We start from the raw sequence: 14,431 nt of genomic DNA on the forward strand, positions 1-14,431 counted from the left end.
CTCTCAGAGGAGGCTGAAGAGAGGCTCCGCTAGCTTGAGAAATGGATGCTGCCCAAAGGGAAAAAGAAACCAAAGCAACCAAATTAAAAGAGACCAAGGGAGAAGGAACCAGTATTTTCCAACTGAGCTTCTAACAGGGTCAAGCTGGGTTCTTCTAGGGCCCAGAAACACACAGACAGAAGGGGCAGAGCGCAGATGGACTCAGCTCTGGCTTGCAAGGAGAGCAGTGTCTGCCTTGGCATGCCCCCCTCCTCCTGGCCTGGCTGGCATCTTCCTTCACGGCAGGGAGAGCCGAGGAAGTGGCGCCGTCGCCAGCTGCCTGTCTGCCACAAAAGGTGGCAGCAAAGCTGCAGTGGTTCTCATCTACTTGAGCAGGCCAGGCAGCACGTGAGGCTGGCACAAATCCTGCTCAGCTGTCCCTCTTTGGCTGGCAGAAACCTCTAAGAGTGGGGCAGGAAGGACAAACTGGATGCCCTTGGATGCTCAGTCAGTCCCCCCCAAAGGTCCCACCTTCCCACAGACCAATCTAGAACCGCTTGGCAGGGAGTGCTTATGTTGTGTTCTTCAAGCCCCACTGCAGGCCTCCTTCCCCAGCACTGTAGTACTTCAGTTCCTTTGCTACCAACTAAACCTGAAAACAGCAGCCGAGAGCAAAAGGGGGCCTCAGCAATGACCAGAAGGTGGGAGCTCTCCTCTGAGGAACGGCTGTGAGAATTGGGCTTGTTTAGCTTGCAGAAGGGCAAGGTCTCCAAGGACACCTTTCAATATTTGAAGGGGCTTAGAAGAAAGATGGGGACATATCTATTAGCAGGGCCAATTGCAAGAGAACAAGGGAGAATGGTTTTAAACTAAAAGACAGTCAATTCAGATAGGCTCTAAGGAAGAAACTCCTTATGAGGAGAGTGCTGAAACACTGCCTCAGGCTGCCCAGAGAGCTGGGAGGTGCCCCATCGCTGTCAGCATTCCAGGTCAGGTGAGCTGGGGCTCTGGGCAACCTGATCTATTGGCAGGGGCTTTGGACTAGATGACCTCCACCACTCCCTTCTAACCTTAACTAGTCTTGGATCCTATTTGGTTCTCATTTGAAAAGCAGCCAGAGCAGAGATTACCCTGTGGGGGGCCCATCTGATTCCCTGGAGTTGGGCCGAGGAGCAAACCCAGACAGGGAGCAGCCCCTTTGCCTTGTACCTGCAGAAGTTCCTTAGCAGAGCCTCTCCTGTCCACATCCATCTGCAGGCAGCAGCCCAGAAATTCACACAAGGCAGGGGGTAGGCTGAGCTTGTGCACATCTGGTATGCCTTGCGTGCCTATCAGGTGGTTAGCCTGAAGTGAAAGGAAACACAAGACTCTACGTGATTCTTCCACAGCCTTCAGTGCTCACCTAGACCCCGTCTTTTAAGCCCCAGTCTGCAGTGGCAATTTCTTGCCTAGCAGATGGTTAGAGATGAGCCTTCTTCCCCAAAAGTAGAAAGGCCCCAGTGCAACTCCAGCTATTCCAAGGGGCAACAGGTCTTGCCTTGACAGCTGATGTGAGCTGCAGGGACATTTTTAGAAGTGGACCTTCTTGGAACTCATCCAAGCTGCGGGAATGGGATTTAGTCTAATGGAGACAGACCAGAAGGATACTGAATTCTGAAGCATATTTGCACCTTACCCTGTCACTGGTCTCCCAAACATAAGGAGCCTCTCCTCTGGCCATTTCAATTCCCACGATGCCAAGGGACCAGGTGTCCACTTTGGGACCGTAAGGCTCTTTTCTCACCACCTCGGGTGCCATCCAGCAAGTTGTCCCCACCATCGACCTCCGTTTACTCTGCTCAGGTGTGAGCAGAGCACAGAGGCCAAAATCAGCTGAGGAGAAAAACAAACACTGCTTCAAGTAGGAAACCAAGGAAAAGATTTCCTCACTCTAAGTCTCAGAATGTAGTACTGAATCTAGCTGGAAAAGCAGCTGTGCTCTCTTTCCTCAGGGCTGCAGCCAAGGAAACTAGCAATTGTCCATTTAACAAACCCACCACCATTCCCAGGGTGGTGGCTTTTCCTCATCTACGCTGAAGGTTTCCACTGTGGCCTCCCTCCCTCTGGAAGGGACACACACAAACCACAGTTCCTCTTGATACTTGTTGCTCTTTTAGACTCCCAGCAGCCTACAGCTGTGCCCTGAGCAAGAATACCCACCCAACTTGACGGAGCCATCCCGGCCCAGAAGGATGTTGTCACTTTTGATGTCTCTGTGGATCACCTGGTTGGCATGAAGGAAAGCCAGGCCTTTCAGGCACTGAGAGAGAATAAAAGAAACAGGAGGCCAAAAGTTAGCCTGATCTGATTTCATCGTGTGCTCCTGAAGATTCATGGATCTCAGAGGAGCAGTGAGTGCTGGCAAGAGGAAGAGCTTGCTGCTGCAACCCTGGGAGAGCAGGATCTCTCTAAGGCAAGGCATATTGGCTTTGAGGGGGAAAGAGCAGTTGCTGCTCGAGACTGTCCCCTGCAAAGCCAGTCAGAATGACCGCTGCTGCAGCGGATGCGCTCTCCCCATTCAGAGGACAAACAACGGTTGGCCAAAAGAGGAAAAGTCCCTGCTTTGGGTACCAAGGGCATCACTGTCAGCTGGGAGACTGGAGGTAAAGGGCTGTAAGGCTGCCTGGTCAGCAGATTTGAAAGACATTTCAAGTCATTTGTCAGTTTTCAGCAGCAAGCACCGTGGTGGGTGCCATGCCCTCCTTTGAAGCTGAGACCCATGAGAGATGAGCCTCTCTTGACCTTTGCTGTTGGTTTAAAACTCGCACAGCGGCATCTTTGCGCTTACAGGCAAAGAAGGCAATGCAGAAAGGCTCTGGGCGAAGACTTGGAGGGGCAAAGTGCAGAACAGATAAAAAAAAATTGAAAAATCAAAAAGAGACAGAGAGCACAGAGGCCAAAAGCAGATAAAGAGCAGACTATAGTAAGGGCAGGGACACTGGCAGGCACTTCCGTCCAGATGCTCCTTCTTCTCTGAAGCAAAAGAGCAGCACAGCAAGAAAGCTCTGAGCACGGAATCACTCACGTAGCAGCGCTTTTGAACTATGATGCTGTCCAAGGCATGCCAAGCACAAGCAGGATCCCTTACCTCCTGACAGACAGTTGCCATGTGTCCTACAGCCATCCTTTTCTCGCTGATCACTATTGCTAAAGAGCCTCCATCCATGTACTCCAACACCAGCAGGACAAACTCATTGACAAGGTAGCTGGAAGATGAAAACAACAGTGTAGAGCTGAATGGGCACAGCTAAATTGCCATACGGATGAAAAGACTACAGCTGAGTTTTGCTTCCAGGTCACTGGGAAATGAAGACGGAATAAAATGGAGACACGCTCCACCCAGGCTATCCAGGGCTTGCAATCTGTGCCATCTAATTGCACACCCGTGGGAAAGGAGACGGCTTAGGGGGCAAGCAGGGGAAAACGGCAGTTTGTGATAGCAGAGGCAGATCTGGAAGCGGCTACATCCCAGCAGCTGCTTCATTGTCTTCATAACAAATTGCACCATTCACTCCAACAGCAAGGAGACACAGTTTTCACAGCTTTTTCACAGGGGAGGTGGAGGTGCAGCACTGCCAACACCCTTTGGGAAGCCTTGCATAAAGGACAGTCACAAACAGGATAAAACTACCTCAAACCCGGCAAATAGTGTGTCTCTTTTGGCATGCAAGGCAATGGAAAATAGTGGGAACAGCACAAGGGAAATAATTTCTGTGATGCTTTCTCAGCACTTCTCTTCCGACACTCAGAAGAAGAAATCATGCCCCAAAACAGCAAAGGAACATTCAGCAAGTGAACACAGAGGCTGCTGGCTTAGTAAGAGAGACAGGTTTCTGAGAACAATCTTTAAGCTATTTCTGCCAGGAACCAGAAGAATGCCATCTCCTCCCATGCCTCATACAGGAGTGGACTGATGTTCATAGCAAGATCAATTTTCTGCCACTGAGCAAAGTGCTTGAAACCTTTGCCTGGCAAGTATGGAAACTGACATTCCCATAAAAATACAGAACTACTTACCTTTCTAGGTAGGTGACAATATTGGGGTTCCTCATTTCCCTCATGACCAGGATTTCTTTCAATACTTCCTTGCAGCGCTGGTGCTGGAGATCAATTTCCTTTACGGCCACCTACAATGACGTTGAAAGCCGTTAGGAACAGACGTTACAAGAGCCTCTTCCTCCGTGCACTCACGGGCCAGGATGCCTTGTCACCTCGGCGAAAAGGGACTCTAAAGCATCAGCCACAATGTGCTAACAGCACTCTCAGCCCTTGCAGACTCCTCCGCGAGGCCTCCTTTACCACTACTGTTATCATTTACACGCGTTTTGCAAGCCAAAGGAATTTTGCTTCTGTGAAATGAAATCAACTTGTGGAAAACAGGTTAGCATTTCTAGGGGATTTGATCAGTGTTTCAGAAACTGCTGCCATTCTTGATTGTGCTCCAAAGTAAATGCACCAATCCATTACAGAGAAAATGCTGTCTGACAAAGAACAACTCCAAGGCAACTCAAAGGAAAGTTAACATCCTAGCACATCCTAACTTCTTCTGGATTTTGCATCTCTGAAGAACATTCCTCAACACGGTTTAGATGTGTAATTCTTGAGTGTGTTAAAAAATGAAGAATCCTTTCTGTGGACCACTACTGATGCACTCCAGGTGATAAGCAGGGCTTAGGGCTTTCAGACTCCTTGTAGACATCCCTCCAAGTGCAGTTGCTGAGCACAGCGCTGCAGGTGGGTAAGGAGCCACCAGGAAGATGGAGTTGTATTTGCTGAGAGCCAGAAAGGAGAATTCAGGACTCTGAATGTTTAGCCCCAAAGAGCATGGGACTCTCCAACTGACATCAGCATGTCAGTTCAGTACAAATAGCATCTCTGTAATGGAATGTCAGCAACAAAGGACCAACACAAGGCGGTATTACTTAAGGCTCTTCATCAGCTTCTTCTCACTGATCCGTGTGCGAGTGTCTGTGTGTGTGTGAGACCCAGGCTCCCCAGGACTGAAAGGCAAAACTGCGCTCCAGACAAGGCCTTTCCTTCTTTAGATCTTTTCAAAGGGTACCTCGTGCTGGGAAACAATGGCAAATCCTATCTGTGTCTGAACCGCGGCATAAGAGGAATTGGGCCAGAATGACGGCTGCTACCATCAGCTAATCTCTGCACACTTATCCAGGCAGTCCAAGATAGCATGGCCTTCTTGGAAAGACACCACTGCCATCCTCACACTGATTCAGAATGCGAGACAAAGTCTGTCCAAAATGCATTTTTCAGCCTGCCTCTAGGCAGCCTTTGCAGCAAAGACAGGTAACACAACGCTCTGGCCACAGATCACATCCCAAGGGAAAGCGCTCAAGAGCTGCAAAATCTGCAAGGGCTGTTGGCACTTACCGCTTGTCCTGTGGCAGCGTCCAAGGCCTTATAAACGGTTCCAAAACCCCTAGGAACAGAACAGCAGCAAGAACAGAGAAGCTGTTCAGTGCTGAGAAGCAAAAGGCAGCCCAGGCAGGAGCTCTCTGCTGCCTGGAGTGTCCCTCAAACACCAGCCTTTGTCTACCCTTCAGACAATACCACAGCAGCCCAGCAACCCTCTGCCATGCAGCTTGTCCAAGAGCAAAGCTGGGTCCAACAGGAAGAAAAAAGAGCTGCTACAAATCTCAAATGTACACACCAGACTATGGATGTGAGGGTTTGCTTTGCCTCTTCCTTTTTGTGCTTGTGTGTGTGGTGCGCCTTTCCAAGCAATGAAACACACAGAGTCCTCTTGGACTCAGAGCTCTCTTTTGATTCTGTCTGCCAAACTCAGGCAGCACCACACAGCCTGTCTTATTGTCCTGAGCACTGAAAGTTGTGTTCAGCAAAATATTGGAAAGAAATTCTGCTGAGAGCTGCTGTCTGACGGCTGTCAGGTGGGAAGCTGCTCTCTCAGTTTTTTCTTCTTTCAGTTGTGGGGCCATATTACTTGGAATCATGCAAAACCATGTCTGCTGGGAAAATAAGGAATCTCGTGCCACACACTTGAGGGACAGGCAAGTGCCTCCTTGAGGCAGGCAAGACATTGGTTGCCAGCATGCAGTTATCTTTGCTGATGCCTTGTGACCAGTACTGAGACAGGGACAATCTAAAGCCAGGGTCTGAAGATGCTTGCAGCTTGCCTGACTTCCCTCTGGATATTCCAGCAGCCACCTACGTCTGGAGGAGTAAGCATGGCTGAACTCACCCTCTGCCAATAATTTTCCATCCAGTGTATTTCTCTTCTGGATCTGCCACGCTCACCACACTCCCTGAAAGAAAGAAAATGCAAGAAGCAAACTTCAAAACAGAGATCCTGACTTCCAGTGGATCAGAATCTCAGCTCCACTTTCTGCGGCGCGGAGCAATTTCTGGTCGCTTGGCTAGCAACAGTGTCAACAAGAACAACAACAAGAGCAGCCGCAGTAAGAAGACAGGCAGCTCTGTAACACACGTGGCCTGCACAGAGTCTGATTCTGCACACTCCTTTGAAGAGGAGACTAAGCCCACGGAGAAAGCGTCAGAGCAGACAGAGACCAGAAGAGAACTGGCACCGTGGCAAGTGGTTGTGGGTCCACAAAGGGGAAGGAGGGCTGAAAAATCAGGACCCTTCCTTGTTGTGGGAGATAACACTCTCTTGTGAGGTTCAACAAAAGGTTTCATAATTCCAAGATTTCAATGCACCCTGCGATCTGGGATGAAGTTTTATCAACAGCTGCTTTTTGCAGAGCTGAAGGAATATGGCAAAGTGAAATCCAGGAGAGGAGGGGATTTCCTCTACCTCTCAGCAGTTTGCCTGAAGAATGCCTTGACATTTTCAGAGAACAGCAGCTCATGCTGTGCTACATCCAAGAACAATGGCTGTAAGAATTAGGACCCTCTTCTTTTATGAGCAGGCTAAGTTCTGAAGATGATTTTGCCCATTCCCCATTTAGTGAAGAACAACAAGTCCATGTCTTCAGCCTGGGCTGCAGCAGTCACTAGCACTGCCCTCGGCCCCTTGGACACCAGCCACGTGCCCCATCTTCCCAAAGGGCACAGCCCAGACGGGTAACAAGGACAGCGCCGCTCCTCAGGCGCTGCCGTGGCTCAGACACCTGCACAAACGAGATGCTGATCCTCTGACGAGTCCAGGCCAAGCTGCAGCAACGCGGTGGCTGCTGAAACCTCACAGCTAAGGAAGGCTCCAGCTCCTGCAGCCACAGCAGCCATCAGTGGCAGGGCAGGTATGACAAAAACCTGGGCAGAGCCCACAAATGGCCTCTGACAGGCACTGTGAAGAAGCCAGAGCCAGACTCAGCACTGCTACAAGCTGTTGACCCCACTCGAGACAGAACATGGGTGTCATTGAGTTCAGAGCCAAGGAGGAGTCGATCCATTCACCTCTTGTCCCTACAGCTGATGGCCGACACTGAGTAAACTGGGCTCTGTCCTGTACCTGCCCGCTTCTAATTCTCTGACAGCACTGCACCGGCAGCTATGACCAGTTGCAAGGAGCAACTGAGTTGTACTGCAGAGTCACCAAGGCCTTGCTGTGCTTTCCAAGAGTGCAGGGATTGAGACCAATCCTTACTATCCCAAGAGTATTCACCGGCTGGGCTTTAGCCCTGACAAAGTGCCTTGTACTGGAGGAACATGCAGCAGAGGGGATGCAGGCTTCATCCCGAGAATTGCCTGCAGGGCAGTTTTATCTGGCCCTGCCACACAGAAGTGTCTCTTGATGCGTCTCCCTAGGCATACAACTGAACTATCCAAGGGGGATTGGAAAATCAAATTGTGTTTTTCTTTGTTGGCTACACTTTGAAAACACCTCTTGCTCTCTGATTCCCAGGGATTGTTCTAAGAATACAATTTCTTAACATTTGGGGTGTGCTGAAAAGACCCCTTCCTCTGTTGTTTTGCTATCACCTGATGCTCCTTCCAAGGAGGTCACACTAACAAAAATGAAGAATTTTTATCCAAGCAAAGTGTAGAAGGAATAGTGGAAGTCATGAAAACACCACCAGTATGAAACCAGCCCCACAGCCAAATTTTTTCTCTGAAGTGTTTTGTCTCCAAATGCAGTCTAAAGGCAATCTAGGAAGCCAACTATTATGATCAATGTGGCCAGACCAGCACACACAAGCTGACTCAGTCGTTGGCTAGGTTGCAGCCTTCTGCTGCTCCGGAAACAATCCCTGCTTTTGCCTTTAGTGCGCATGGAACCTCAGGCAAAGGCCACCCACACCCAGCTGCCCTCAAAGGCAAAAGGAGTGCCCCAAAATGCTCCCTGGCTGCCTCCAAGCACAACAATGGCTCCTGTAGGGAGTCCAGAATGTCTCCCCGACACCAGAGTCAGGAGGAAGAGGTGCTACAGCTCATGCTGAGGCACACACCCCATAATACACTGCTGGATTGCACAAGGAATCCCCAGGACCTACTCAGCAGCCTCAGGCACTGCTTCTCGCTCTCCTGGAAGGAGCGGGGTGAGCTGCTCCTGCTCGAGTTCTCAGGCTGCGGAGGGGAGGCTTCTTCGGAGGCTGCTGCTGCAGCGGCGCCTTCAAGGGCAGAGCCCTCGTTCATCTGGGACAAGAAATTTGTTTGTGTCAGAAGTGTGGCTGGCAGAGATGCCCCTGACGGCACATTCCACAGGCATGCCATCAGGAACAACACTGGTGTTTGGCTGCACAAGTCAAAGCCAAACAAGCAGAGACTACAGCTTGTCACAGCCAGCCATAGTAGAGATGGTGAAAGGGAAAGAACACCTTAAAATTTCACCCTGTTCTGAGACCTGCACCATGGAAAGGGACAACTTGTTCAGAATGTGCAGGGGTCACCACGTTCACCTGAGCAAACTCCTCAATAAACAAAGTGGGCACTAAGAAGCCAGCAGAAATACATTCACAGGATTGCTGGCCCACCAGCCAAAGCACTAGCTTTGATGCCCAGGGCAGCAAAGCTGAGCTTCAGTGGCCCAGTAAGTGTCGTGCTGGCGAGCTGCAATGCAGACCACAGAGCATGGCCGTCAGGGGCCTCGCCCCCATCCACCTGCTGCTCTGCAGGGGAAAGGTGAGAAGAGCAGAGACCACTTGTTGCATGACTGCAGTGCCTACTGCTCTTTCACTCACCTGCCTTTGTTCTGCCAGCCTGTACTGCAGGCTTCTCCACCCAGCTCTCACTCTTTCATCTCAACTCTTCTTCCTGGTGCACAGCGCTGGAGCCTGCCCGGCTCTGTGCTCCCAGTGCCTGCAGTAGTCCTTGCCTCCCCTTTCCTGAGATGTCCAGCTCATGCCTCCATCACTGCCCTTCCCTCTGCAGCCTGCCTGGTCAGGCTCACCTGCCCATTCAGACACTCCTCATTCAGCTGCTGCCTCAGCTGCTGCAGCTGCTGCCGCCTTTGCTCTAGCTCCCATTGCAGCTGGTGCACCTTGACTAAGAGAGCAGCATTCTGACCCTGGAGCTGCACAGGAACAAAGAGAAGACGCCTTTTAACGTCCCACACACCACTCGTGTGGCAAGCAAGATTGAGGTGCACACGCTTTCCAAAAACACTTTGTTCTCCTCCTCATGTTTACCACGGGCCGGCTAAGAGGCAGTCCCCCTCAGACAGACAGTGTCCAGACAAGCAGTGCCCATAAGGAGCCCAGGGGAGACCAAAGCAACACACAAACTCTCTTTTCACACTCTGTGCTGCCTCTTGACTGGCTCTGGTTCCTATCTTTTCTTATTCGGGTTGCCTGATGGCAACATCCTGCTTCATCTCAAGCAGCCTTTTCTCCTGCTCCCTCTGTACCTCTGCCAGGAAGCTTTCCCGTTCCTCCAGCATCGCCTGCGCCTCCAAGTGCTGCCGTTCCAGACATTGCTTCTGATGAGAGGAAGAGACACTTCCAGATGAAGTCCCAGCCGTGCTCCCCAAAGAAAAAATGACAGCTTCATCCCTCCCACAAGCCCCCTCCCTGAAGAGTCCCCAGTAGTGGCTTTGTGCCCTCCAGCACTTCTAACCAGGAGCTTTACAGGAGGGTCAGCAGGTGGAAGGAAAGGAGATTCCACCTTCCTTCCCCACTCTGAAGGCTGCCCGTTTCCTAGCCCCTGTCTGCTCAGGATTTCTGCCTGCTCTCACAGGCTGTGTTCTCAAAGTGCCACAGCCCTTTGATCAAGGCAAACCTGCAGGTGGACTGCAGGATGAGGAGGAAGCCAGCACCCCGATGCCCTAGTCACAGGACAGGCCACCAGCTGGAATACCAGCAACACGGGGCCTGTTGCGTATGCTTCGAGCCCAAAGGGGAGACTCTCTGTCCACCGTGGAAGGACAGAATGCAAGGAACCCAGTTGCTGGGGCAGCAGAGTGCAGCAAGGTCAGCAGCCGTCTGCTGCATGGCACGAGGCTGTGGGCAAGATCCTTCGCTGCCATGCTTTGGGTGGTGACCATCCAGCTCTCTGGGGAACTTGGCTTATACCCAGCCTGAAACCGTGGCTGCAGGTACTATCCTGGCACCATCGTCTTGGTCTTCACAGGCTTTCTAGTCGGAGCCCTTGAAGTCCTCTGCTGCCTGGCCCAGCAATGTGTAGCCTACAGCAGATGCTTGCAGCCATGTCACCCAGGCTGCTCTTCTGCTAAGCCAGCCCACCAAGCTTGCCTGAAAACTTCCGGGACGTATTGTCGCTTACCATTTCTTGCTGGAGCTTCCTTTTTTCCTCTTCCTGAGCAGATTGCCAGTGTCTGAGAGCCTTGCAGCACTGCTCTTCTGCCCAGAGGAGCTCTTGAGCCATTTCTTCACACTGCTGCTTGCTGAGAGATCTTACAGCTTGCAGCTCCTGACGGAGGCCCTTCACATCCTCTGCAAACATGACAAACGGCAACAGTCAGAGACTGCACTAGCAGAGACTCTACTGACCTGAAGCCCTTTCAGTTTCAGGCAAGGAGGGACCTGTGCTCAGTTCCTTTCCTCCTCAGGAGCCCTGTGGACAGAGCTGCCTTTGGAGCAACTGCACTAGGCTGGGCCATCACCAGAAACAAAGCACACCAGGCTCTCACCGAGTATCACCTCCTGGGCCCGTGTGGCTGTGCGCACTTGGGCTTCCAGACGGCTCCTGGTGATCTCCAGCTCCGATACGTGCTGCTGAGCCTGCAGCAGGCTGCTTTGCAGGCTCTCCTTCTCTGACCTACAAGGTGTGAAGATGAAGAGAAATTGTTCCTGGCACACAGGGGCAGTTGCTCCAGCTGGACATGCCTTCAGTTACATATCCTGAGCATGGAAAAGGCCGTGCATGGAAACTCAGCTACAGCAAGATTGTTTCTGCTACTTAAAATAGCAAAGCAGCCAACCTCCAGGTGGTTGGCCAGCTTTTCCTCATGACCTAGCCCAGCACAGAAAGGCCAGCTGAGTTTGATCTCAGCAGCCAGTGCTCAAATTGCTGTTGCCGGACACATTCCTCATGGGTGGCTGCGCCCACCAAGTCTCTGCCAACAAGCAAAAGCCCAGCCTGTGCTCAGAGCCCTGAGCTCATCAGCCCTTCCAAGTCACTCTGCAGGGGGACAGAAGCCAGTGTTCTCCTGAACACTGCCTCCTCAATGTTTACTGCTATTCCTAGTGCACGTAGAGATACTTTGTTTACCAGATGCTCTCAAAGTGACTCAAAGGGACTAAAGGAATGATAGATGGAAGCTCCACCTTCTACAAGTATGAGTAAGAAACCAGAAGTAGGTTTTCTCTGAATTAGCAATGTCTTGGAGGAGGGCTGTCAGGTATCCTGCCATTTAAATTACTGGATTTTCATGAACAAGAATGCTTGCTCCCTTGATTTTTGGTAAACTGAGCCAGCAATGCCCGAATGTCTTGACACTCTTTAAGAAGGGAGCTGCCTAAGGACCTTGACAGGTAACAGAGGTGGGTGGACAAGTGCTCAGCAAGAATCCCTGGACATTGTCGAGAAGCCACAAGACCTTTCCCTTCTTCTGCTGCTCCTTGTAAGCAACTTGAGGTTCCTGCACCATAACTGACAAGAGTTATGTCAGAAGGGTCTCAAGATTTTCAGCTTAACCCTGCAGCTTTCACCTGAAGCATCAGCAGCCTACTGATAACCTTCACATGTAAGAGCCTTGAATTCTGGAAATGCCATGTCAAACTACTTGGCAAGGAAAGATTGAAGTTAAGATGCACTGAAGGAGAAACCAAAGCCTGCGGGAAATTCCTGAGATCAGCAAACATCCGCACAGTTTCCCTAGTACTCCTGTCAGTGCCTAGATGGCTTGCTTTGCACTTGGCCCAGGAATGTGCAAGGGGCTCCCAGGCGGGCGCCCAGAAGAGCTTTGACAGCTGGAGCTGTCAGAAAAGTAACACTCAGGTCACAGTATCCTTTTCTTTTTTCTCTTGTCTCTTCACTTCTCAGACAGAGACACATCTGCAGTGCAAACAGGAGGCAGTAAATCCTGACTTAATGCTCACCCCCTTTGTCATTCCAGACCCTCAATAATGTCGCACCCAGGTGCTCCTCCCTGCCCTTACCTGGCCTCTGCCAGCTGCTCTGAAAGGCCTCGTAGGTCCCGCTCCGTGGCTGCCAGTCGGGCTTCCAGGGCAGCGTTCTCTTGTGCCTGCGCCGCCTTCTCTCTGCACAGCCGGGGCAGTGTGTGCCCTTGGCGAGAGAACTCCTGGAGCAGCTTCTCCAGACCCCTGTGGGGTGGCCGCTGCCGGCGGCAAACCTGGAAGTGGAGGGGGCACCATTTTTCAAGGGGAACAACAACAGCACGGTCTCAGTCTTGGCTTGCTGCCAGAAGCAGCCTTTGGGGCGCTCTTGCCAGGGGCAGCTCCCTGTCCCATAAGTGCCGCCTAGGAATAAGGTGAGCGTACCTTTGGCACCGCCAGAGGAACCTCTTCCTTCAGCAGGTTCCTCGGAAGCTGTGGTTCCTCGGCTGTCTCTGCTGCCACTTGCAACACCCTCTCTCGTGAGGAGTGGCGCCTGCTCTCAAATGCAGCCAGCTCCTTCCCTCTACAACAAGGGGACAGACAAGCAAGCCTTTAATTGAAACACAGTCTCCTTGCAAGACCAGCACTACACACCATGTCCCTCACAGGGCGGTCTCAGGGGCTTCCAACAGCCCTCTACTTCCACCTCAAGAGAGTGCTGGCATTCCCTCTCTAGACCACCATCTCTCTTTGTCATTTCTGCAGGTGAAAGAATCACCAGGGAGGAAGTCAAATTAGCTTTCAGAAGCCACAAAACATTTCCAGAAAGCTCAGGTACTCTCAGCTTAGCAGCTTCCTGCCTGCTAGTGCTCCTCTCTGATACAGTGGATACCGGACTTGCAAAAGTTCCTCTTTGGCTAAGAGAGGCCTGGTAAGTCCAGATGAGCACTCCTACAATTACTCTTGCTTTCACTAGCCCAACAAGGAAAGAGCCCGCAAGCTATAGCCTGGCGAGAACGTGGGTACAAATTTCCAATCCAATAATCAAAGGATCCCAAGATGGTTTAGCCTGGCAGGAACCCCAGGGAGCCTCTAGGACCATCTTCAGCTCCAAGCACTTGGAGTCAGCTATGGCATCTGGACTGGCCGCTCAAGGCCCTATCCAGCTGGAGTTTCCAAATTTCCAAGGGTGGAATCTGCACAAGCTCTTTGAGGCACTTGTTCTGCTGCCTCTGCAGTTCAAAGGTTTCCTTTCCGTAAACCCAGCCTGAACCTCCCTTGCTTTTCCTCTGGTCCAGTTCAGCATACTTTTTGTCAAGGTTGGAGAAGTGAGTCCCAGGAGGCAGCCAGACCTGCCCACAGATTGCCTTCCCCTGTCTATGCTGAGCAAGTCAAACCATGAGAAAGCCAAATTTCTTCTCTGACTCTCAACCTCCTGAAGCCCAGCAATGCCCAACCCTGCTCAGAGAAAGCGAGAAAGCTTAACACACACCTGAACTCCTGGGCACTGCACACTCTATCTGTGCTCTGCTCCCTCTCTGCCTTTCCCGCCTGGGCCGAGGAGTTCTGAGAGGCAAGAAGCTCTCCTAGCGGGGCCTGCAAGGAATGGACAAAGAAAAAGGAAAACAAGCAATAAGGAGCAGGAAAGTTGGCTCCTGAGAGCTGCAAGAAGCAACAAGCAGCCACACAGCTCACCTGAAGGCAAAAGCTGTTGTGTGCGGCTGTTGATGTGGGTAACCAACTAAGCCTGTGTTGCTTTGAATGTCTCAGAATGGAAGCAGGGACCAGTTCCCTGCTCAGCTCTGGTCAAAAGGCTTCCCCTCAGGATTTCAAGCATTAGGGAGCAGCCAATAGGAACTGCATTCCAGCCCTTCAGACACAGACCTTGTCTCTGCCATGCAGAGCTGCTCAGCATTCTCAGCAAACTTGGGTCATGTCAAAGTTAAGGGTGTAGTCAAAGCAGAGACTGTAGCTCCTTAGACAGTGCTTGGAGATGGGCAAGTCCCTGCAGCAACGGTGGC

At 51.5% G+C, this 14,431-nt stretch overlaps 1 protein-coding gene across 1 annotated transcript; it reads right to left on the minus strand.

Moving 5' to 3' along the window:
* Nucleotides 1–3: 3 nt before the first annotated feature.
* LOC132087032 (serine/threonine-protein kinase PAK 3-like) lies at nucleotides 4–9,832 on the minus strand. The gene is made up of 13 exons (XM_059493058.1): nucleotides 9,800–9,832; nucleotides 9,344–9,466; nucleotides 8,928–9,003; nucleotides 8,820–8,884; nucleotides 8,448–8,589; nucleotides 6,236–6,299; nucleotides 5,407–5,455; nucleotides 4,036–4,145; nucleotides 3,107–3,224; nucleotides 2,179–2,278; nucleotides 1,655–1,851; nucleotides 1,189–1,323; nucleotides 4–48 (listed from the first exon to the last, which is right to left on the minus strand). The coding sequence occupies exons 1-13, from the start codon at nucleotides 9,830–9,832 to the stop codon at nucleotides 4–6; spliced, it is 1,257 nt and encodes a 418-aa protein (XP_059349041.1).
* Between the last annotated feature and the right edge of the window lie 4,599 nt (nucleotides 9,833–14,431).

Source organism: Ammospiza nelsoni, chromosome Z (genome assembly GCF_027579445.1).
Source record: "Ammospiza nelsoni isolate bAmmNel1 chromosome Z, bAmmNel1.pri, whole genome shotgun sequence".
Taxonomy (NCBI): domain Eukaryota; kingdom Metazoa; phylum Chordata; class Aves; order Passeriformes; family Passerellidae; genus Ammospiza; species Ammospiza nelsoni.

Coding starts and splice junctions, on each gene's coding strand:
- LOC132087032 (XM_059493058.1), bottom strand. CDS start 9,832: ATGCTGGAGGAACGGGAAAGCTTCCTGGCAGAG. Junction 5,456..6,235: donor TGGAAAATTATTGGCAGAGG/GTGAGTTCAGCC, acceptor TTCTGTTCCTAG/GGGTTTTGGAACCGTTTATA. Junction 3,225..4,035: donor ATTGTCACCTACCTAGAAAG/GTAAGTAGTTCT, acceptor TTCATCTTCCAG/CTACCTTGTCAATGAGTTTG.